The 25,994-nt window shown below is 45.3% G+C and overlaps 1 protein-coding gene across 3 annotated transcripts in view; it reads right to left on the reverse strand.

The window, feature by feature from the left end:
- The window catches only part of GOLGA1 (golgin A1), a 234,675-nt gene that overhangs the window by 52,007 nt on the left and 156,674 nt on the right, over positions 1-25,994 (reverse strand). For all 3 annotated transcript variants that reach the window (XM_069241738.1, XM_069241739.1, XM_069241737.1), the window contains one exon: positions 3,240-3,400. In XM_069241738.1, the coding sequence (XP_069097839.1) occupies positions 3,240-3,400 (161 nt within the window). The remainder of the gene's footprint in view (positions 1-3,239; positions 3,401-25,994) is intronic.

Genomic DNA, 25,994 nt, shown 5'->3' on the forward strand with positions numbered 1-25,994 from the left:
AAATGTGTTCATACATATGGCCCTAAGTTTCAATCCTGGGAAAATAGATCAGCATTCAATCCACTGCAAATCCAGCAAGTTAAACTGAGTGCATAAGTTTAAATCACACAAGGAAACTATCTTTCATAAGCCTGATGAAATGAGTTTGGTGAATAACTTGTGTTTTAAGTTTGTGTATGGTACATAAATGGCCACTCTTAGTATAAATAATCACCTCACCTGCACCCAGTGTGGCCATTCTTAGTATAACTAATCACCTCAACCTCCTCTGCATTTGGGAGACCAGCATTTTTCTTGCTTACCATGAAGAGAAGAAGTAGCTCTTCTTTCTGTAAATATTTTCTTTCCCTCATTGTAGAATTTAAAAAGGCACGGAGAAATTAAACTTGAACTCTGCAAATGATTAACAAGGCAGTTTAAGTTAAACTGGCAGCTCTTTTAACAATAGCTTCTTGATGGTTCCCTGATGAGAAATATTCATCAGCTGCTGAGCAAGACCAGTGAGAAGTGTCCTTCTGAAGTCACGACCAAACGCTGAACATCAAGTTGTGATTGTCGGGTCAAAGGTTTGCCAGTGCGCATACTTAAAACTTGAATAATTATTTCCAAATCAGTTGCTTTATCTTAAGATCTGAATAGTCTTGCAGTTTATATAATGTAGTGGTTATCATTTTTGAGCTGCCTTGCCTCATACTGGCAACTACATTAGTTAATACCTATATGTAATTTGCCGAAAGGTTAGGAATCCAGATGTGTGCTTAGTCTGCTGGTTCCTCTGCCTTCTTAAACTCAAGATGACAGGTATTGCTGTAGGCTTTAGGCTTTACTTCTGCTTTACAGTTTGTATTTTAACAAAAATAATGGCCATGCCTAAAACGGATTAATACACTGCGCAGTTTTTCAGAATTGAGAAGATATCACAGATGTTTTCAGACTAGTATGTAAAGATTAAGAAACATATGGAGTATAAACTAACTACAACAGAAATATGCATGAGGAACATTGCAGTCTGCATTTTATACTAAATGTGCAAAGGCTGAACATGTATACGGAATATTCATCTCTCACTGTGTCTCTTCCCTTTTGAATAGGAAGAGGTTTGGGGACTTACGTCTTTAGACTAGGTAAGTATGCTTCCCTTTACAAACTTCCAATACCGCTCTTTCTGAAGCAAAGACATTGATGGTTAGCTGGCAAGTAGGTCTGTGTCATGACTTCAGCCAATCCTGCCTTGTTCTAGTCCGCAAGACTGTTGCATTCGGTGACTTAACAATTGGTCAATACAGGGAGTGCAGAATTATTAGGCAAATGAGTATTTTGACCACATCATCCTCTTTATGCATGTTGTCTTACTCCAAGCTGTATAGGCTCGAAAGCCTACTACCAATTAAGCATATTAGGTGATGTGCATCTCTGTAATGAGAAGGGGTGTGGTCTAATGACATCAACACCCTATATCAGGTGTGCATAATTATTAGGCAACTTCCTTTCCTTTGGCAAAATGGGTCAAAAGAAGGACTTGACAGGCTCAGAAAAGTCAAAAATAGTGAGATATCTTGCAGAGGGATGCAGCACTCTTAAAATTGCAAAGCTTCTGAAGCGTGATCATCGAACAATCAAGCGTTTCATTCAAAATAGTCAACAGGGTCGCAAGAAGCGTGTGGAAAAACCAAGGCGCAAAATAACTGCCCATGAACTGAGAAAAGTCAAGCGTGCAGCTGCCACGATGCCACTTGCCACCAGTTTGGCCATATTTCAGAGCTGCAACATCACTGGAGTGCCCAAAAGCACAAGGTGTGCAATACTCAGAGACATGGCCAAGGTAAGAAAGGCTGACCACCACTGAACAAGACACACAAGCTGAAACGTCAAGAATGGGCCAAGAAATATCTCAAGACTGATTTTTCTAAGGTTTTATGGACTGATGAAATTAGAGTGAGTCTTGATGGGCCAGATGGATGGGCCCGTGGCTGGATTGGTAAAGGGCAAAGAGCTCCAGTCCGACTCAGACGCCAGCAAGGTGGAGGTGGAGTACTGGTTTGGGCTGGTATCATCAAAGATGAGCTTGTGGGGCCTTTTCGGGTTGAGGATGGAGTCAAGCTCAACTCCCATTCCTACTGCCAGTTCCTGGAAGACACCTTCTTCAAGCAGTGGTACAGGAAGAAGTCTGCATCCTTCAAGAAAAACATGATTTTCATGCAGGACAATGCTCCATCACACGCGTCCAAGTACTCCACAGCGTGGCTGGCAAGAAAGGGCATAAAAGAAGGAAATCTAATGACATGGCCTCCTCGTTCACCTGATCTGAACCCCATTGAGAACCTGTGGTCCATCATCAAATGTGAGATTTACAAGGAGGGAAAACAGTACACCTCTCTGAACAGTGTCTGGGAGGCTGTGGTTGCTGCTGCACGCAATGTTGATGGTGAACAGATCAAAACACTGACAGAATCCATGGATGGCAGGCTTTTGAGTGTCCTTGCAAAGAAAGGTGGCTATATTGGTCACTGATTTGTTTTTGTTTTGTTTTTGAATGTCAGAAATGTATATTTGTGAATGTTGAGATGTTATATTGGTTTCACTGGTAATAATAAATAATTGAAATGGGTATATATTTTTTTTTGTTAAGTTGCCTAATAATTATGCACAGTAATAGTCACCTGCACACACAGATATCACCCTAACATAGCTAAAACTAAAAACAAACTAAAAACGACTTCCAAAAATATTCAGCTTTGATATTAATGAGTTTTTTGGGTTCATTGAGAACATGGTTGTTGTTCAATAATAAAATTAATCCTCAAAAATACAACTTGCCTAATAATTCTGCACTCCCTGTAATTTAACAGGGGAGTCTTTGTAATTCCACACTTCCAAAGTGTTGTAGGTTCGGGTCCCATGTGAATCTTGGTGGTATCAGCATGTGAAGTGAAAGGAAGTTTTTATTATCTTTGTGCATAGTTTCCCCTGTAAACATTATACTGTGCCTGTTACTGACTGTTAATCTTGGCTGTGGATGACCTGCATGTTAAGCCACAGCATAAAAAGTTGAAGTATAAATGTAAAAACAGTTGACCACTTATTTACCTACCAAATGGTTTTACAGCTCTCTGAATTTCGATAACTTTGAGAAGAATGCACTAATTAGTAAAACAGCCTTCTCACACTAGGTGTACTGTGTGTATGGCCACTATGTTCAAATGTTTTGTTGCTAAAATCAAACACAGTAGCATGCTTACGTTGTCTTTACTGGCCCTTAGAATTTCTTGATGATCCAGTAGCTGTGCTCTCATCCCGTCAAGCTGCTTCTCTGACGTTTCTGCTCCCTGTGCAGCCTTGGTTCTGCAAGCGTCTAGTTCACACTGTAGCTGTTTCACTTGTACAAGTATAGCTTCATGACCTGCATGAAAACCAAACAACTGTGACCTGCATGAAAACCAAACAACTGTGTCTAACTAATCAAAATTATATCTTTTTGGCAATTACATAAAGGCTGCGCCACAGAGAAAATAAATAAAACTATGCAATGTCACAATTGCAACACCAGGCCTTGTTATTGTGACAATTCCTAGTAAGATTTACAATCAATAACAATCTAGATAGGTACTTTATATTTATTGAAATCATAGCTAAATAGTCTAGTTTGCGAACTGCTAAATATTGCACACAAATTGACATTATTATCTGCTTTCCAACTGTTTTTATTTAAACCAGTCATCACCTCCACATTCTTCAGATCTTTATAGAAAAAAAACCTTGATAAAAACTTGCACAAGTTAAGTACACAATTAGAGAACATCAAGTGAGTTGAAACGAAATAGTATGTTAAGGAGTGGGAATAAGTTGTCCCGTAAGTATCTCCTAAAATGCCTTAAGAGTCCTATACGGAAAATCTACCTCTTCAGATTTGTTACTGAGAACATAACATACAAAGCTGCACTCCCATTTCAGCACAAGTCCCCAAAAGCCCTTCTAGAATAGAGAAAAGTCAAGACTGCAGCAGTTATGGAAACAGAGACCTCTAACACCTCCAGGACACTTTTAGAGAGGAGGGGGATTCATCAGGCAAGGGCCCCCAAGCACCTGTCACCTGTACTAATCTGAGCAAAGCCAGAGAAAGGCTCTTGTCCACTGCGGTGGATGTGGCCCCTGTGTTGTGAGATAATCCGAGGTGGCTCTAAAAGTTATCAGTCACATTGTCAAAAGACAAGAAAACGTCTTTGCTGGTCAAAGACCTCTATAAATGCCGCTGTATTTTACATTGTGTGTAAGTCAACTCCAGAAAGGTCTGTTTGTGACATTGCTAGTCCTCTGTTCTCTTATACTTCTTTTTCTAACTGCATAGTGTCTTAGGCAGCACCCCCTTCAGCAACAGAACAACAAGAGGATACAAACTAGGTTGCAGACATGGCACAGACCAAGAAAGGGAATAAGACAAGCAAAAGATGATAATAGAGAAGGAAAAAGGGATCGGATAAGAAAAAAAGGGACTGGAGAAGGAATAGAGGGGATCAGAGATGGAAAATATGGGATCGGAGAAGGGTAAGTGTATATGTTTAAAGGGAAACATCAGTGTTAGATGGGGCGACTCCAAACTTAAAACATATTAGGGAAAAAGCCAATGCTACAGAAAATATCTTAGGAACAAAATATTGAGTGATGAAATGATTAAACTAAAGAATAAGTCACTTAACCTGGCTAACCCTCATTTTTTGTAGGTACTCCATCTAAACACAAGGTTCCTCATATTTTGAATTCCCTCAGGTGGCCCACTGGATTTTGAAACTTTTACAAGGACTTGTTCCCAATCATTAATAGCTGGTGTCACTGGCATGCACAGTGACCTCACCCTGTCTCAAGGAAGGGATGGCACAGAGCAGTACATAGGTGCCACCCCAGCATGCTGACATTATTTTACCATAAAGCATTCTGCACCATTACAAATGGGAGTATCAGTAACAGATTGTTAACCTTAATAGTATGCAGGATCCACCTCGTAACCTTATTAACACCTAGAAAGACACTTCAAGGACTATGGAGGTGGGCGGGCAGTGAGTCATATGCAGTTAGGTTGAATATCCAGCAGACAGTGTTACAAAAGTAATATTTTCTTCTAAATGCAGATACTATACCTTTTGAACAGATACTAAAGCGGTGCCTCCTGAAACATGGAAGTTCAGAGAATTGGACTTCACACCAAGAAATCCTAACTAACTACCTCTATGGGTTCGTGAAACAAGGCAATTATGCCTGACGAAAGTGTGGATGGACACTGGAGTAGCCGCCTGGTGGTTGTCTAGTACTGGAACAGCCCTGCCTAAGGCTGTAGTGGCAGCTTTAGCTATAGCAGTCGGAGCTCTATGTTAGTCAAGGCACAGCACAGCACATGTTCATGCAGAGACCAATCCATCTGGATAAGGTCCATTTCTGCTCCTCCTTCCCTTTCGTCGCACCAGAAAACCCCTCCCCGCCCTACATTGATAGAGCTGAGGGAAATGGGGAGAATGATAACACCTCCCCTCCCCCCCACCAATGGAAGGGAAAGGGCAACACCCTCTTTGGAACACCAACTTGTCCAGAAAGAAGGTGGCATATGGTAGTTGTACTGGGGTGGATGGGAATAGAGTGGGTGGATTGGAATAGAGTGCGGTGGATAGAAGTAGAGTGACTAGGATTGAATTAGAGTGGGGAGGGTTAGATTAGAGTGGGGAGGACTGGAGTAGAGTAGGGTGTTGTGGAATGGCATGGACTGGAGTGGATGGGGTGGACTGGATTTGAGTAGGGTGAACTGAAATGGGGTGGATTGGAGTGGGGTGGAATAGACTTGGGTGGGTTGGACTGGACTGGGGTGTGGTATGGTGGATTGGAGTGGGGTAGAATGCATTGAGTTGGGGTGGATTGGATCGGGGTGAACTGGATTGAGTGAAGTGAATTGTGGGGGCAGACTGGGATGGACAGGAATGGAGTGAGGTGGACTGGATTGGATTGAGTGGGGTGAATAACTGGGGTGGGGTGGATTGGATTAGGGTGGGGTGGATTGTAGTGGGACTGGAGTAGGATGAATTGGAGTGGGGTGGATTAGACTGGTGTGGAGTGAGGTGGACTGGACTGATGTGGAGTGGGGTGGATTAGATTGGAGTGGGGCGGGTGGATTAAGGTGGATTGGGGTTCATAGGTTTGGAGTGGGGTGGATTAGGGTGAACTGGATTTGGCTGGGAAGGATTAAGGTAAAGTGGACTGGAGTGGGATGGATTGGGGTGTGGTAGAATGTTTTAGATTGGAGGGGGCAGATTTGAGTGGGGCAGATAGTTTTGGATTGGAGTGGGGCGGTTAGTTTTGAATTGGAGTGGGGCAGATTGTTTTGGATTGGAGCAGGGCAGATTGTTTTGGATTGGAGCAGGGCAGATTGTTTTGGATTGGAGCGGGCAGATTGTTTTGGATTGGAGTGGGGCAGATTGTTTTGGATTGGAGTGGGGCAGATTGTTTTGGATTGGAGTGGGGAGATTGTTTTGGATTGGAGTGGTGCAAATTGCTTTGGACTGGAGTGGGGCAAATTGTTTTGGTTAACAGTGGGGCAGATTGTTTTTGACTGAAGTGGGGCAGATTGGTTTGGTGCAGATTGTTTTGTATTGGAGCAGGGCGGAGTGGGGTAGATTCTCATGGATTGGAGTGGTGCAGATTGTTTTGGACTGGAGTGGAGGCACATTGTTTGGATTGGAGTGGGGGTGAATGTTTGGATTATGCTGGGATAGACTGGAGTGGGGCAGACTGTTTTGATTTGTAGTAGGCAGATTGTTTTAAATTGTAGTGGGGCAGACTGTTTTGGACTGGGGTGGATTGTTTTGGACTGAAGTGGGGTAGAATGTTTTTGATTGTAGTAGGGAAGACTGGAGTGGGACAGACTGAAGTGAGACTGATTGTTTTGGATTGGAGTGGGTCAGACTGGAGTAGGGCGGATTGTTTTGGACTGGATTGAGGTATATTGTTTTGGATTGGAGTGAGGTAAATTGAAGGGGTGCAGGTTGTTTAGGATTGGAGGGGGGAAGATAGTTTTGGATTGGAGTAGATTGTTTTGGATTGGGGTAGGGCAGATTGTTTTGAATTGGGGTAGGGCAGATTGTTTTGAATTGGGGTAGGGCAGATTGTTTTGAATTGGGGTGAGGCAGATTGTATCGCTGCACTGGAGTGGGGCAGATATGTTTGGATTGTAGTGGGGCAGACTGTTTTGGATTGGGACAGACTGGAGTGGGATGTGTTGGGAGGATTGGAGTGTGGTGAGTTGGAGTGGATTGTGGTGAATGTTTTGAATTACAATTGGGCAGATTGGATTGGAGTGGGGTGGACTGGGGAGTACTGCACAATTATGTGTTATTACACATAACAAAATTACACATAAGTAAAAAATTATGTTGCTTTGCAATATTTAGAATAGGATACTAGTCATCCTTTGAGAACAATGCCCACTGGAAACCAAAACAAAACATGAGTACAAAGTGAGAAAAGAAGACTTGGCAACATAAAACAAAAGATTAACTGTAAAAAATTAAAACTTTGCAATTTAGTTTGTCTTGGTGTGCACCTTTTTGCCATATATATATATATATATATATATGGAAAATGTCACTTACCCAGTGTACATCTGTTCGCGGCATGAGACGCTGCAGATTCACATGCTGTGCATTATCCTGCCATCTAGTGTTGGGCTCGGAGTGTTACAAGTTGTTTTTCTTCGAAGAAGTCTTTTCGAGTCACAAGACCGAGGGACTCCTTCCATTTCGGCTCCATTGCGCATGGGCGTCGACTCCATCTTAGATTGTTTTTCCCGCAGAGGGTGAGGTAGGAGTTGTGTATCTAGTAATAGTGCCCATGCAATGGAGTAAGTATGTATGTACATAATGTGTCTAAAAGTGATTTATATTTAAAAATTTACAAATGTACAAGTTTTATTAACATGTAATATATATATATAATTCTGATCAACTCATAACGGCTACAGGCTCCCGGGGAGGCGGGAGGGCACATGTGAATCTGCAGCGTCTCATGCCACAAACAGATGTACACTGGGTAAATGACATTTTCCGTTCGATGGCATGTGTAGCTGCAGATACACATGCTGTGCATAGACTAGTAAGCAGTTATCTCCCCAAAAGCGGTGGTTTAGCCTATAGGAGTTGAAGTTGTTTGAAATAATGTCCATAATACTGCCTGTCCTACTGTGGCTTGTTGTGTTGTTAACACATCCACACAGTAAAGTTTTGTGAATGTATGAGGCGTAGACCACGTGGCTGCCTTACAAATTTCTGTCATAGGTATATTTACTAGAAAGGCCATTGTGGCGCCTTTTTTCCTAGTGGAGTGTGCCTTCGGTGTAATAGGCAGTTCTCTATTTGCTTTAACATAGCAAGTTTGAATACACTTAACTATCCATTTGGCAATGCCTTGTTTGGATATTGGATTTCCTGCATGAGGTTTTTGAAAGGCTACAAACAATTGTTTTGTTTTGCGAAATTGTTTTGTTCCATCAATGTAATACATTAGTGCCCTTTTGATGTCTAAATATATGTAATGCCCTTTCGGCTACTGAGTCTGGTTGTGGAAAAAAAAACTGGGAGTTCCACAGTTTCATTTAGGTGGAACGGTGATATAACCTTTGGTAAAAACTTTGGATTTGTGCGTAGAACCACTTTATGTTTGTGTATTTGTATAAAGGGTTCTTGTATGGTAAATGCTTGTATTTCACTTACTCTTCTAAGAGATGTGATAGCTATTAGGAAGGCTACTTTCCAGGTTACGTATTGCATCTCACAAGAGTGCATGGGTTCAAATGGTGGACCCATGAGTCGTGTTAACAGAATATTGAGGTTCCATGAGGGAACTGGTGGTGTTCTTGGGGGTATGATTCTTTTTAGACCCTCCATAAAGGCTCTTATGACTGGGATTCTAAAAAGTGATGTTGAATGTGTAATCTGCAGATAGGCAGATATTGCTGTGAGATGTATTTTAATAGACGAAAAAGCTAGCTTTGATTTTTTAAGTGTAATAAGTAGCTTACAATGTTTTTTGTTGACGCATGTAGTGGTTGAATTTGATTATTATGGCAGTGATAAACAAATCTTTTCCATTTATTTGCGTAACAATGTCTTGTAGTAGGTTTCCTAGCTTGTTTAATGACCTCCATACATTCCTGTGTTAGGTCTAAATGTCCAAATTCTAAGACTTCAGGAGCCAGATTGCTAGATTGAGCGATGCTGGATTCGGGTGTCTGATCCGTTGTTTGTGCTGAGTTAACAAATCTGGCCTGTTTGGTAGTTTTATATGAGGGACTACTGACAGGTCTAGTAGTGTCGTGTACCATGGTTGACGAGCCCAAGTTGGTGCTATTAGTATTAGTTTGAGTTTGTTTTGACTCAATTTGTTTACTAGATACGGAAGGAGTGGGAGAGGGGGAAAAGCGTAAGCTTCCATTACGCATTGCCCTTGGAGTGAGGGTGTGGGTACCTGGATGCAAAGTTTTGGCATTTTGCGTTTGCTTTTGTTGCGAATAGATCTATTTGCGGTGTTCCCCAGTTTTGAAAGTAAGTTTGCAGTATCTGTGGATGAATTTCCCATTCGTGGATCTGTTGGTGATCTCGACTGAGATTGTCTGCCAACTGGTTTTGAATTCCTGGGATGTACTGTGCTATTAGGCGAATATGATTATGAATCACCCAATGCCAAATCTTCTATGCTAAGAGACACAGCTGTGATGAGTGTGTCCCTCCCTGTTTGTTTAGGTAATACATTGTTGTCATGTTGTCAGTTTTGACAAGAATGTGTTTGTGGGCTATTAGCGGTTGAAATGCTTTAAATGCGAGAAACACTGCTAGTAGTTCTAGTTGATTTATATGAAGCTGGCTTTGTTGAGTGCCCCATTGTACCTGGATGCTGTGCTGGTTGAGGTGTGCTCCCCACCCTACCATGGAAGCATCTGTTGTGATCACGTATTGAGGCACTGTGTCTTGGAAAGGCTGCCCTTGGTTTAAATTTATAGGATTCCACCATTGAAGCGAGGAGTGTGTTTGGCGGTGTATCAACACTAGATCTTGAAGTTGACCCTGTGCTTGTGTCCATTGTGCTGCTAGGCACTGTTGTAAGGGCCGCATGTGTAATCTGGCATTTGGGACAATGGCTAAGCATGAAGACATCATGCCTAGAAGTTTCATGACAAACCTTACTTGATACTGTTGGTTTGGGTGTATGTTTATTATTACGTTTTGGAATGCTTGTACCCTTTGTGGACTTGGAGTGGCAATCCCTTTTTCTGTGTTGATTGTTGCTCCTAAGTATCGTTGTATTTGACACGGTTGTAAGTGTGATTTTAGGTAGTTTATTGAGAACCCTAGCTTGTGAAGGGTTTTTATGACGTATTTTGTGTGTTGAAGACACTGTTTCTGAGTGCTAGTTTTTATTAACCAATCGTCTAGGTACGGGAATACGTGTATGTGCTGTCTTCTGATATGTGCAGCTACTACCGCAAGGCATTTTGTAAATACTCTTGGTGCTGTTGTTATCCCAAATGGTAACACTTTGAATTGGTAATGTACTCCTTGGATTACAAACCTTAAGTATTTCCTGTGGGAAGGATGTATGGGTATATGGAAGTAAGCATCCTTGAGGTCTAATGTTGACATGTAGTCTAGTTGTTTGAGCAATGGAATCACGTCTTGAAGTGTTACCATGTGAAAGTGATCTAATTTGATGTAAAGATTTAGTGTTCTGAGATCTAAGATGGGTCTCAGTGTTTTGTCCTTTTTTGGTATTAGAAAATACAGGGAGTAAACACCTGTTCCTTTCTGATGGTTGGGTACTAGTTCTATTGCTTCTTTTTGTAACAACGCTTGGACTTCTAGTTGTAATAGATCCAAGTGCTGTTTGGACATGTGTGGTTTTGGAGGCACATTTGGTGGTAATTGTAGGAATTCTTTGCAATAACCATGTTGGATAATGGCTAGGACCCATGAGTCCGTAGTTATGTCTTCCCAATTTTTGTAATAATTTGTGAGTCTCCCCCCCACTGGTGTTATGTGTTGGGGATTTGTGACATTGGAGTCACTGCTTAGTTTGTGGGGTTTTTGGGCTTTGGAATTTCCCTCTTGTTTTAGTGAACTGCCCACCCCTATATTGTCCCCGAAACCTCCTCTTTGGTATTGGCCCTGGTATGTGGGACTGGCTTGTGAGGTTGAAGGTTCTGTGCTTTGGGCCCAAAACCCCCCTCTAAAGTGTGGCTTCCTAAAGGTGCCTCTGCTGTGTGGGGAGTAGAGCGCTCCCATGGCTTTGGCCGTGTCCGTGTCCTTCTTTAGCTTTTCTATAGCTGTATCCACCTCCGGCCCAAACAACTGTTGTCCATTAAAAGGCATATTCAGCACAGCCTGCTGGATCTCTGGTTTAAATCCGGAGGTGCGTAGCCATGCGTGTCTCCAAATAGTGACCGCCGTGTTTACTGTTCTGGCGGCTGTGTCCGCTGCGTCTATAGCCGACCTTATTTGGTTGTTGGAGATACTTTGGCCCTCCTCCACCACCTGTTGTGCACGCTTTTGAAACTCTTTGGGTAGATGTTCAATGAAATGTTGCATTTCATCCCAATGAGCCCTATCATATCTTGCCAATAAAGCCTGTGAATTGGCAATGCTCCATTGATTGGCTGCTTGTGCTGCAACCCTTTTCCCTGCTGCATCAAACTTTCGACTTTCTTTGTCGGGTGGCGGTGCATCCCCCGAAGTCTGTGATTTTTCCCTTTTCCAGGCTGCCCCTACTACCACAGAGTCGGGTGTTAGTTGTTGCGTGATGTACACAGGGTCCGTAGGGGGAGGTTTGTACTTCTTCTCCACCCTAGGTGTGATGGCCCTACCTTTGACTGGGTCTTGGAACACCTGTTTCGCGTGTTTTAACATGCCTGGTAACATCGGCAGACTTTGGTATTGGCTATGTGTTGATGACAGGGTATTGAATAAGAAGTCATCCTCCATAGGTTCAGAATGCAGTGCTACGTTGTGGAAAGTAGCTGCTCTGGAAACCACCTGCATGTAAGCAGTACTGTCTTCTGGTGGTGATGGTCGTGCCGGGTAGCAATCGGGACTATTATCGGATACTGGTGCATCGTATAGATCCCATGCATCTGGGTCATCTTGCTCATCCCTGTGTGCGTTGGTGATTGCATCATTGGGGGTGTTGCAATTGGGGACAGTTGCGGTGAGGGCTGTGGCGAAAAACGTGGTGGAGTTATTTCTTTAGCCACCTTTGCTTTTGGCTGTTTTTCAGTTTCCTGGAAACAAGTTTCCGTTTCATTTTAATTGGGGGAAGAGTTCTTATTTTCCCTGTGTCCTTCTGGATATGGAGCCTTCTCTGTGTATAGTCTGGCTCTCCCATCTCTATGTGAATCTGCAGAGCAACATGCCACGAACAGATGTACACTGGGTAAGTGACATTTTCCGTTCGATGGCATGTGTAGCTGCAGATACACATGCTGTGAATAGACTACAAAGCAGTAATCCTCATGAAAGCGGTGGTCAGCCTGTAGGAGTTGAAGTTGTTTGAAATAACGTTCTTAATACAGCCTGTCCTACTGTGGCTTGTTGTGTTGCTAACACATCTACACAGTAATGTTTAGTAAAGGTATGAGGTGTAGACCAAGTGGCTGCTGTACAAATCTCTCTCATTGGTATATTACCTAGAAAGGCCATTGTTGCTCCTTTCTTTCTAGTTGAGTGTGCCTTTGGTGTAATGGGTTATTCTCTTTTAGCTTTGAGGTAACAGGTCTGAATAAATTTGACTATCCATCTGGCTATGCCCTGTTTGGATATCGTTTTACCAGCATTGGGTTTTTGGAAAGCAACGAACAATTGTTTAGTTTTACGAAATGCTTTTGTTCTGTCTATGTAATACATTAGTGTAAGGAAATGCCTCCTTGGCATGGTTACCCCCTGACTTTTTGCCTTTGCTGATGCTATGTTTTGATTTGAAAGTGTGCTGAGGACTGCTAACCAGGCCCCAGCACCAGTGTTCTTTCCCTAACCTGTACTTTTGTTTACACAATTGACACACCCTGGCACCCAGGTAAGTCCCTTGTAACTGGTACCCCTGGTACCAAGGGCCCTGATGCCAAGGAAGGTTTCTAAGGGCTGCAGCATATCTTATGCCACCCTGGGGACCCCTCACTCAGCACAGACACACTGCTTGCCAGCTTGTGTGTGCTGGTGGGGACAAAACGAGTAAGTCGACATGGCACTCCCCTCAGGGTGCCATGCCAACCTCACACTGCCTATGCAGTATAGATAAGTCACCCCTCTAGCAGGCCTTACAGCCCTAAGGCAGGGTGCACTATACCATAGGTGAGGGCACCAGTGCATGAGCACTGAGCCCCTACAGTGTCTAAGCAAAACCTTAGACATTGTAAGTGCAGGGTAGCCATAAGAGTATATGGTCTGGGAGTCTGTCAAACACGAACTCCACAGCACCATAATGGCTACACTGAAAACTGGTAAGTTTGGTATCAAACTTCTCAGCACAATAAATGCACACTGATGCCAGTGTACATTTTATTGTAACATACACCCCAGAGGGCACCTTATAGGTGCCCCCTGAAACCTTAACCAACTACCCGTGTAGGCTGACTGGTTTTAGCAGCCTGCCCCACTCGAGACATGTTGCTGGCCACATGGGGAGAGTGCCTTTGTCACTCTGTGGCTAGTAACAAAGCCTGCACTGGGTGGAGATGCTTATCACCTCCCCCTTGCAGGAGCTGTAACACCTGGCGGTGAGCCTCAAAGGCTCACCCCCTTTGTTACAGCACCACAGGGCATTCAAGCTAGTGGAGTTGCCCGCCCCCTCCGGCCACGGCCCCACTTTTGGCGGCAAGGCCGGAGGAGATAATGAGAAAAACAAGGAGGAGTCACTGGCCAGTCAGGACAGCCCCTAAGGCAACCTGAGCTGAAGTGAGACTGACTTTTAGGAATCCTCCATCTTGCAGATGGAGGATCCCCCCAATAGGGATAGGAATGTGACCCCCTCCCCTTGGGAGGAGGCACAAAGAGGGTGTAGCCACCCTCAGGGCTAGTAGCCATTGGCTACTGCCCTCCCTGACCTAAACACACCCCTAAATTCTGTATTTAGGGGCTCCCCTGAACCTAGGAACTCAGATTCCTGCAACCTAAGAAGAAGAGGACTGCTAAGCTGAAAAACCCTGCAGAGAAGACGGAGACACCAACTGCTTTGGCCCCAGCTCTACCAGCCTGTCTCCCCACTTCTAAAGACACTGCTCCAGCGACGCTTTCCCCAGGGACCAGCGACCTCTGAATCCTCAGAGGACTGCCCTGCTCTAGAAGGACCAAGAAACTCCTGAGGACAGCGGCCCTGTTCACCCAAGACTGCAACTTTGTTTCCAAAGGAGCAACTTTAAAACAACTACATCTCCCGCCGGAAGCGTGAGACTTGCTACACTGCACCCGACGCCCCCGGCTCGACTTGTGGAGAAACAACACTTCAGGGAGGACTCCCCGGCAACTGCGAGACCGTGAGTAGCCAGAGTTGCCCCCCCTGAACCCCCACAGCGACACCTGCAGAGGGAATCCCGAGGCCCCCCCTGACCGCGACTGCCTGATTCCCAGATCCCGACGCCTGGTAAAGACTCTGCACCCGCAGCCCCCAGGACCTGAAAGATCGGAACTCCAGTGCAGGAGTGACCCCCAGGAGGCCCTCTCCCTTGCCCAGGTGGTGGCTACCCCGAGGAGCCCCCCCCTTGCCTGCCTGCATCGCTGAAGAGACCCCTTGGTCTCCCATTGATTTACATTGGAAACCCGGCGTGTGTTTGCACACTGCACCCGGCCGGCCCGTGCTGCTGAGGGTGTACTTTCTGTGCTGACTTGTGTCCCCCCCGGTGCCCTACAAAACCCCCCTGGTCTGCTCTCCGAAGACGCGGGTACTTACCTGCTGGCAGACTGGAACCGGGGCACCCCCTTCTCCATTGAAGCCTATGCGTTTTGGGCACCACTTTGACATCTGCACCTGACCGGCCCTGAGCTGCTGGTGTGGTAACTTTGGGGTTGCTCTGAACCCCCAACGGTGGGCTACCTTGGACCCAAACTTGAACCCCGTAGGTGGTTTACTTACCTGCAAAAACTAACTAACTCTTACTCCCCCCAGGAACTGTGAAAATTGCAATGTGTCTACTTTTAAAATGGCTATATGTGATTTATATGAAAACTGTGTATGCTATTTTGATTATTCAAAGTTCCTAAAGTACCTACCTGCAATACCTTTCATTTAAAGTATTACATGTAAAATTTGAACCTGTGGTTCTTAAAATAAACTAAGAAAATATATTTTTCTATACAAAAACCTATTGGCCTGAAATTGTCTCTGAGTGTGTGTTCCTCAGTTATTGCTTGTGTGTGTACAACAAATGCTTAACACTACTCCTTTGATAAGCCTACTGCTCGACCACACTACCACAAAATAGAGCATTAGTATTATCTCTTTTTGCCACTATCTTACCTCTAAGGGGAACCCTTGGACTCTGTGCATACTATTCCTTACTTTGAAATAGTGCATACAGAGCCAACTTCATACATTGGTGGATCAGCGGTGGGGTACAAGACTTTGCATTTGCTGGACTACTCAGCCAATACCTGATCACACGACAAATTCCAAAAATTGTCATTAGAAACAGATTTTTGCAATTTGAGCTATTTTTCTAAATTTTTAAAAGTCCTGCTAGGGCCTTGTGTTAGTCCCTGTTAGCATTTCTTTTAGAATTTAAAAGTTTTGTGAAAGTTTGAATTAAGTTCTAGAGATAGTTTTAGATTCTTAAAAAGTATACCAACTTTTAGAAACACAATGCCTGGTGCAGAAGAGAATGTGGTGGAACTCGACCTCACACCTTACCTCCATCTTAAGATGAGGGAGCTAAGGTCTCTCTGCAAAATAAAGAAAATCCCAGTTGGCTTAAGACCCTCCAAACAACAGCTCCAGGAGCTTTTGGCAGAGTTTGAAAAAGCCAACCCCTCTGAGGATGACAACCCAGAGGATGATGTTAGTGACTTGGAGGAGAATTCCCCCCTTCCAGTCCTAATTAGGGAGATCAGGGACCCTCAATCGCTGACTCCAAACATAATAGTCAGAGATGCTGCTTCCCTCACAGGAGGGGCCAGCACCTCTGGAATCACTGAGGATAGCCTCAGTGAAGATGACCTCCTGTTAGCCAGGATGGCCAAAAGATTGGCTTTGGAGAGACAGCTCCTAGCCATAGAAAGGGAAAGACAAGAGATGGGCCTAGGTCCCATCAATGGTGGAAGCAACATAAATAGGGTCAGAGATTCTCCTGACATGTTGAAAATCCCAAAAGGGATTGTAACTAAATATGAAGATGGTGATGACATCACCAAATGGTTCACAGCTTTTGAGAGGGCTTGTGCAACCAGAAAAGTAAACAGATCTCACTGGGGTGCTCTCCTTTGGGAAATGTTCACTGGAAAGTGTAGGGATAGACTCCTCACACTCTCTGGAAAAGATGCAGAATCTTATGACCTCATGAAGGGTACCCTGATTGAGGGCTTTGGATTCTCCACTGAGGAGTATAGAAATAGATTCAGGGGGGCTCAAAAAACCTCGAGTCAGACCTAGGTTGATTTTGTGGACTACTCAGTGAAAACACTGGATGGTTGGATTCAAGGCAGTGGTGTAAATGATTATGATGGGCTGTACAATTTATTTGTGAAAGAACACCTATTAAGTAATTGTTCAAATGATAAACTGCATCAGCATCTGGTAGACCTAGGACTAATTTCTCCCCAAGAATTGGGAAAGAAGGCGGACCATTGAATCAAGACTAGGGTGACCAAGACTTCCACAGGGGGTGACCAAAAGAAAGGGGTCACAAAGCCTCCCCAGGGGAAGAGTGTTGAGACATCCAAAAATAAAAATAGTAAAGAGTCTTCTACAGGCCCCCAAAAACCTGCACAGGAGGGTGGGCCCAGAGCCTCTTCACAATACAATTTTGGGTACAAGGGTAAAAACTTTGATCCCAAAAAGGCCTGGTGTCGTAGCTGTAATCAGCCTGGACACCAAACTGGAGACAAGGCCTGTCCCAAGAAAAGTACCACTTCTAACTCCACTCCAGCTAACACTGGAATGGCTAGTCTCCAAGTGGGATCAACAGTGTGCCCAGAGCAAATCAGGTGTCACACTGAAGCTACATTAGTCTCTGAGGGTGGGGTGGATTTAGCCACACTGGCTGCCTGGCCTCCTAACATGCAAAAATACAGGCAGCAGCTCTTAATTAATGGGACAAGTGTAGAAGGCCTGAGGGATACAGGTGCCAGTGTCACCGTGGTGACAGAGAAACTGGTTTCCCCTGGTCAATACCTGGCTGGACAAACTTATCCAGTCACCAACGCTGACAATCAGACTAAAGTACATCCCATGGCTATGGTAACTTTAGAGTGGGGAGGGGTCAATGGCCTGAAACAGGTGGTGGTCTCCTCAAATATCCCAGTAGACTGTTTGCTTGGAAATGACCTGGAGTCCTCAGCATGGGCTGAGGTAGAACTGAAAACCCATGCAGCCATGCTGGGTATCCCTGAACTGGTGTGTGTCAAGACAAGGGCACAGTGCAAGGCTCAGGATGAAAAAGTAGAGTTGGAGCCTGGAAGAAGGGCCCAGCCTACCAAGAGAAAAGGAAAGACAGCTGGGAAACCAGCTGCAACACAACAACAAAAAGAGAACCTCTCTTCTCAGGAAGAAGTTCTTCCCTCTGAGGGAACTGAGCCTCTAGAGTTAGAACCTTATCAGGTTGAGCTCTTAGGCCCAGGGGGACCCTCAAGGGAACAGTTGTGTAAGGGGCAAGAAACCTGTCCCTCTCTTGAAGGCCTTAGGCATCAAGCTGCTGAAGAGTCCAATGGCAAGAAAACTGGAACACATAGGGTCTATTGGGAAGATGGCCTCTTTTACACTGAGGCAAGAGATCCCAAACCTGGTGCCACTAGGAGAGTGGTAGTGCCTCAGGTGTTTAGGGAGTTCATACCGACCTTAGCCCATGATATTCCTCTTGCTGGGCATTTGGGACAAACCAAGACGTGGGAGAGACTAGTCAACCACTTCTACTGGCCCAACATGTCCCAGAAAGTCAAGGAGGTTTGTGTCTCCTGTACCACCTGTCAAGCCAGTGGTAAGACAGGTGGACACCCAAAGGCCCCCCTCATTCCACTTCCAGTGGTGGGGGTCCCCTTTGAAAGAGTGGGTGTGGACATAGTGGGCCCACTTGAACCTCCCACAGCCTCAGGGAATATGTACATACTAGTAGTAGTGGATCATGCTACTAGATACCCTGAAGCTATTCCCCTTAGGTCGACTACTGCCCCTGCAGTAGCCAAGGCCCTCATTGGTATCTTTACCAGAGTGGGTTTTCCTAAGGAGGTGGTGTCTGACAGAGGTACCAACTTCATGTCAGCATACCTGAAACACATGTGGAATGAGTGTGGAGTGACTTATAAATTCACCACACCCTACCATCCACAAACTAATGGCCTTGTTGAGAGATTCAACAAGACATTAAAAGGCATGATCATGGGGCTCCCTGAAAAACTCAAAAGGAGATGGGATGTCCTCTTGCCATGTCTGCTTTTCGCTTACAGAGAGGTGCCTCAGAAGGGAAGAGGGTTCTCACCCTTTGAACTTCTGTTTGGCCACCCTGTAGGGGACCACTAGCTCTTGTGAAAGAAGGCAGGGAGAGACCTCTTCATGAGCCTAAACAAGACATAGTGGACTATGTACTTGGCCTACGTTCAAGGATGGCAGAGTACATGGAAAAGGCAAGTAAAAACCTTGAGGCCAGCCAACAGCTCCAGAAGTTTTGGTATGACCAAAAGGCTGCAATGGTTGAATTTCAACCAGGGCAGAAAGTCTGGGTTCTGGAGCCTGTGGCTCCCAGGGCACTCCAGGACAAATGGAGTGGCCCTTACCCAGTACTAGAGAAGAAGAGTCAGGTCACCTACCTGGTGGACCTAGGCACTAGCAGGAGCCCCAAGAGGGTGATCCATGTGAACCGCCTTAAGCTCTTCCATGATAGGGCTGATGTGAATCTGTTGATGGTAACAGATGAGAACCAGGAAGCTGAGAGTGAACCTCTCCCTGATCTCCTCTCATCAAACCCTAAAGATGGTTCAGTAGATGGAGTGATCTATTCAGACACCCTCTCTAGCCAACAGCAATCTGATTGTAGGAAGGTCCTGCAACAGTTTGCTGAGCTCTTTTCCCTAACCCCTGGTCAGACACACCTGTGTACCCATGATGTGGACACAGGAGACGGCATGCCTGTCAAAAACAAAATATTCAGACAGTCTGACCAAGTTAAGGAAAGCATTAAAGTGGAAGTCCACAAGATGCTGGAATTGGGAGTCATTGAGCACTCTGACAGCCCCTGGGTTAGCCCAGTGGTCTTAGTCCCCAAACCTCACACCAAAGATGGAAAGAGAGAGATGAGGTTTTGTGTGGACTACAGAGGACTTACTTCTGTCACCAAGACAGATGCCCATCCCATTCCTAGGGCTGATGAACTGATTGACAAATTAGGTGCTGCCAAATTCTTAAGTACCTTTGACTTGACAGCAGGGTACTGGCAAATCAAAATGGCACCTGGAGCAAAAGAAAAGACAGCATTCTCCACACCTGATGGGCATTATCAGTTTACTGTTATGCCCTTTGGTTTAAAGAATGCCCCTGCCACCTTCCAAAGGTTGGTGAATCAAGTACTTGCTGGTTTGGAGTCCTTCAGGGCAGCTTATCTTGACAATATTGCTGTCTTTAGCTCCAGCTGGCAGGATCACCTGGTCCACCTGAAGAAGGTTTTGAAGGCTCTGCAATCAGCAGGCCTCTCTATCAAGGCATCCAAATGCAAGATAGGGCAGGGAACTGTGGTTTACTTGGGACACCTTGTAGGTGGAGGCCAAGTTCAGCCACTCCAGCCTAAGATCCAGACTATTCTGGACTGGGCAGCTCCAAAAACCCAGACTCAAGTCAGGGCATTCCTTGGCTTGACTGGGTATTACAGGAGGTTTGTGAAGGGATATGGATCCATAGTGACAGCCCTCACAGAACTCACCTCCAAGAAAATGCCCAAGAAGGTAAACTGGACTGTAGAATGCCAACAGGCCTTTGACACCCTGAAACAAGCAATGTGCACAGCACCAGTTCTAAAAGCTCCAGATTACTCCAAGCAGTTCATTGTGCAGACAGATGCCTCTGAACATGGGATAGGGGCAGTTTTGTCCCAAACAAATGAAGATGGCCTTGACCAGCCTGTTGCTTTCATTAGCAGGAGGTTACTCCCCAGGGAGCAGAGTTGGAGTGCCATTGAGAGGGAGGCCTTTGCTGTGGTTTGGTCCCTGAAGAAGCTGAGACCATACCTCTGTGGTACTCACTTTGTAGTTCAAACTGACCACAGACCTCTCAGATGGCTGATGCAAATGAAAGGTGAAAATCCAAAACTGTTGAGGTGCTCCATATCCCTACAGGGAATGGACTTTATAGTGGAACACAGACCTGGGACTGCCAATGCAGATGGCCTTTCCAGGTTCTTCCACTTAGAAAATGAAGACTCTCTTGGGAAAGGTTAGTCTCATCCTCTTTCTTTTTTTTTGGGGGGGGGGGGGGGGGTGTAAGGAAATGCCTCCTTGGCATGGTTACCCCCTGACTTTTTGCCTTTGCTGATGCTATGTTTTGATTTGAAAGTGTGCTGAGGCCTGCTAACCAGGCCCCAGCACCAGTGTTCTTTCCCTAACCTGTACTTTTGTTTACACAATTGGCACACCCTGGCATCCAGGTAAGTCCCTTGTAACTGGTACCCCTTGTACCAAGGGCCCTGATGCCAGGGAAGGTCCCTAAGGGCTGCAGCATATCTTATGCCACCCTGGGGACCTCTCACTCAGCACAGACACACTGCTTGCCAGCTTGTGTGTGCTGGTGGGGACAAAACGAGTAAGTCGACATGGCACTCCCCTCAGGGTGCCATGCCAACCTCACACTGCCTATGCAGTATAGATAAGTCACCCCTCTAGCAGGCCTTACAGCCCTAAGGCAGGGTGCACTATACCATAGGTGAGGGCACCAGTGCATGAGCACTGTGCCCCTACAGTGTCTAAGCAAAACCTTAGACATTGTAAGTGCAGGGTAGCCATAAGAGTATATGGTCTGGGAGTCTGTCAAACATGAACTCCACAGCACCATAATGGCTACACTGAAAACTGGGAAGTTTGGTATCAAACTTCTCAGCACAATAAATGCACACTGATGCCGGTGTACATTTTATTGTAACATACACCCCAGAGGGCACCTTAGAGGTGCCCCCTGAAACCTTAACCAACTACCCGTGTAGGCTGACTGGTTTTAGCAGCCTGCCCCACTCGAGACATGTTGCTGGCCACATGGGGAGAGTGCCTTTGTCACTCTGTGGCTAGTAACAAAGCCTGCACTGGGTGGAGATGCTTATCACCTCCCCCTTGCAGGAGCTGTAACACCTGGTGGTGAGCCTCAAAGGCTCACCCCCTTTGTTACAGCACCACAGGGCATTCAAGCTAGTAGAGTTGCCCGCCCCCTCCGGCCACGGCCCCACTTTTGGCGGCAAGGCCGGAGGAGATAATGAGAAAAACAAGGAGGAGTCACTGGCCAGTCAGGACAGCCCCTAAGGCAACCTGAGCTGAAGTGACTCTGACTTTTAGGAATCCTCCATCTTGCAGATGGAGGATCCCCCCAATAGGGATAGGAATGTGACCCCCTCCCCTTGGGAGGAGGCACAAAGAGGGTGTAGCCACCCTCAGGGCTAGTAGCCATTGGCTACTGCCCTCCCTGACCTAAACACACCCCTAAATTCTGTATTTAGGGGCTCCCCTGAACCTAGGAACTCAGATTCCTGCAACCTAAGAAGAAGAGGACTGCTAAGCTGACAAACCCTGCAGAGAAGACAGAGACACCAACTGCTTTGGCCCCAGCTCTACCGGCCTGTCTCCCCACTTCTAAAGACACTGCTCCAGCGACGCTTTCCCCAGGGACCAGCGACCTCTGAATCCTCAGAGGACTGCCCTGCTCTAGAAGGACCAAGAAACTCCCGAGGACAGCGGCCCTGTTCACCCAAGACTGCAACTTTGTTTCCAAAGGAGCAACTTTAAACAACTACATCTCCCGCCGGAAGCGTGAGACTTGCTACACTACACCCGACACCCCCGGCTCGACTTGTGGAGAAACAACACTTCAGGGAGGACTCCCCGGCGACTGCGAGACCGTGAGTAGCCAGAGTTGCCCACCCTGAGCCCCCACAGCGACGCCTGCAGAGGGAATCCCGAGGCCCCCCCTGACCGCGACTGCCTGATTCCCAGATCCCGACGCCTGGTAAAGACTCTGCACCCGCAGCCCCCAGGACCTGAAAGATCGGAACTCCAGTGCAGGAGTGACCCCCAGGAGGCATGTAAAATTTTAACCTGTGGTTCTTAAAATAAACTAAGAAAAGATATTTTTCTATACAAAAACCTATTGGCCTAGAATTGTCTCTGAGTGTGTGTTCCTCATTTATTGCTTGTGTGTGTACAACAAATGCTTAACACTACTCCTTTGATAAGCCTACTGCTCGACCACACTACCACAAAATAGAGCATTAGTATTATCTCTTTTTGCCACTATCTTACCTCTAACGGGAACCCTTACTTTGAAATAGTGCATACAGAGCCAACCTCCTACAATTAGCGCTCTCTTTATGTCTAATGTATGCAGTGCTCTTTTTGCTACCGAGTCTGGTTGTGGGAAGAAGACTGGGAGCTCAACTGTTTGGTTTAGATGAAATGGTGATATGACTTTTGGTAAAAATTTTGGATTGGTACGGAGAACCACTTGATGTTTATGTATTTGGATAAAGGGTTCTTCGATAGTAAACGCCTGTATTTCGCTATCTCTTCGTAGTGAAGTGATTGCTATTAGAAAAGCTCCCTTCCAAGTTAAGAATTGGATTTGACAAGAATGCATGGGTTCAAACGGTGGACCCATGGGTCGTGTAAGTACAATATTAAGATTCCACAAGGGTACTGGTGGGGTTCTTGGAGGTATGATCCTTTTTAGTCCTTCCATAAAGGCTTTAATAAATGGGATTCAAAAAAGTGACTTTGTATGTTTAATTTGCAGGTAAGCAGAGATTGCAGTGAGATGAATTTTGATGGAAGAAAAAGCGAGATTAGCTTTTTGTAAGTGTAGTAAGTAACTCACAGTGTTTTGTATGGAGGCCTCTAACGGCGTTTATTTGATTTGCTTGGCAGTAAAAAAACAAACCTTTTCCATTTATTAGCATAACAATGCCTTGTTGTCGGTTTCCTTGCCTGTTTAATGACTTCCATACACTCATGTGAATGGTGTTGATAGCCAAATTCTAAGACTTCAGGAGACAGATTGCTAGGTTGAGCGATGCTGGGTTGGGGTGTCTGATCTGTTGTTTGTGTTGTGTTAACAGATCTGGTCTGTTTGGGAGTTTGATGTGAGGTACTACTGAGAAGTCCAACAGTGTGGTGTACCACAGTTGGCGAGCCCACGTTGGCGCTGTGAGTATTAGTTTGAGTTTGTTTTGACTCAGTTTGTTGACTAGGAAAGGAATGAGCGGGAGAGGGGGGAAAAGCGTAAGCAAATATCCCTGACCAACTGATCCATAGAGCATTGCCCTTGGACTGAGGGTGTGGGTACCTGGATGCGAAGTTTTGGCATTTTGCGTTTTGTTTTGTTGCAAACAGATCTATGTCTGGTGTCCCCCAGTGGTAGAAGTAATCTTGTAGAATCTGGGGATGTACTTCCCACTCGTGAGTTTGCTGGTGATCTCGACTGAGATTGTTGGCTAACTGATTGTGAATGCCTGGTATATATTGTGCTATCAGGCGAATGTTGTTGTGAATTGCCCAATGACAAATATTTTGTGCTAGGAGAAACAGTTGTGACGAGTGTGTCCCCCCTTGTTTGTTTAAATAGTACATTGTTGTCATATTGTCTGTTTTGACAAGAATGTGTTTGTGGACTAGAAGGGGTTGAAAGGCTTTTAGTGCTAGAAAGACTGCTAGTAGTTCTAAGATTTATGTGAAGTTGTTTTTGTTGACTGTCCCATTGACCTTGTATACTGTGATTGTTGAGGTGTGCTCCCCACTCAATCATAGAAGCGTCTGTTGTGATAATGGCATGAGTCACTGTGTCTTGAAATGGCCGGCCTTTGTTTAAATTTACAGGGTTCCACCATTGAAGCGAAGTGTGTGTTTGGCGGTCTATCAACACTAGATCTTGATGTTGACCCTGTGCCTGCGTCCATTGTTTTGCTAGGCACTGTTGTAAGGGCCGCATGTGTAGCCGTGCGTTTGGGACAATAGCGATGCATGAGGACATCATGCCTAATAGTTTCATTACAAACCTGACTGTGTATTGTTGGTTTGGTTGAATGCTTGACCTTATATTTTGAAACGATTGAACTCTTTGTGGACTTGGAGTGGCAACTGCTTTTTGCGTGTTGAGTGTGGCTCCCAAGTATTGTTGTATTTGGGATGGTTGCAAGTGAGATTTTTGGTAATTTAGAGAAAACCCTAGTTTGTGTAGAGTATCTATTACATATTGCGTGTGACATTGACACCAGTGTTGAGTATTGGCCTTTATTAGCCAATCGTCTAGATACGGGAATACGTGCATGTGATGTCTCCTTATATGAGCTGCTACTACAGCTAGGCATTTTGTGAATACTCTGGGTTCTGCTGTTATCCCGAAGGGCAATACTTTGAATTGGTAATGGTTGCCCTGTATGACAAATCTGAGGTACTTCCTGTGAGATGGATGAATGGGTATGTGAAAATACGCATCCTTTAGATCCAGTGTTGCCATGTATTCTCCCTGTTTTAGTAAGGGAACTACGCCCTGTAGTGTGACCATGTGGAAATGATCTGATTTGATGAAGAGATTTAACGTTCTGAGATCTAGAATTGGCCTTAACGTTTTGTCTTTTTTGGGAATAAGAAAATATAGGGAGTAAACCCCCGTTCCTTTTTGATGATGGGGTACTAGTTCTATGGCCTGTTTTGCTAGTAGTGGTTGCACCTCTATTTGTAGTAGGTCTAGATGTTGTGTCGACAGTTTGTGCGTCCTTGGGGGAACATCTGGAGGGATTTGTGTGAACTCTATGCAATAACCATGTTGGATAATTGATAGAACCCATGTGTCTGTGGTAATGTCTGACAAATTGTTGTGGTATTTTGTTAATCTCCCCCCCACTGGTGATGTCTGTTGGGGGAATGTGACATTGAAGTCACTGTTTGTTACTGGGGTTCTGCTTGGCAGGCTGAAATTTTCCCCTTGCTCTTGGGTACTGTTCCCTGTAGAAACCACGAAACCCCCCTCTCTGGTACTGAGACTGGTAAGTGGGTTTTGTTTGGGAGGTGGATGGCTCTGAGGGTTGGTGTCTAAACCCTCCCCTAAACTGTGGCTTCCTAAATGTTTCCCTATACCTGGAAGTATAGAGCGCGCCCCTGGCTTTGGCCGTGTCTGTGTCCTCCTTCATTTTCTCTATTGCGGTGTCCACCTCCGGCCCAAATAATTGGTGTTGGTTGAACAGCATATTTAATACCGCCTGTATTTCTGGCTTAAAACCAGAACTTCGTAGCCATGCATGCCTCCTGATGGTAATTGCTGTATTCACAGTCCTTTCTGCTGTATCAGCAGAGTCCAGTGCAGAGCGGATCTGGTTGTTGGAGATGGCCTGTCCCTCCTCCACCACCTGTTGAGCACGCTTCTGATGTTCCTTTGGTAAATGTTGGATAATATCCTGTATCTCGTCCCAATGTGCTCTGTCGTAACGGGCGAGGAGGGCTTGTGAGTTGGCGATACGCCACTGGTTGGCCGCTTGTGATGCCACTCTTTTTCCCGCTGCATCGAACTTATGGATTTCTTTATCAGGGGGTAGCGCA

This window comes from Pleurodeles waltl, chromosome 6 (genome assembly GCF_031143425.1).
Source record: "Pleurodeles waltl isolate 20211129_DDA chromosome 6, aPleWal1.hap1.20221129, whole genome shotgun sequence".
Taxonomy (NCBI): domain Eukaryota; kingdom Metazoa; phylum Chordata; class Amphibia; order Caudata; family Salamandridae; genus Pleurodeles; species Pleurodeles waltl.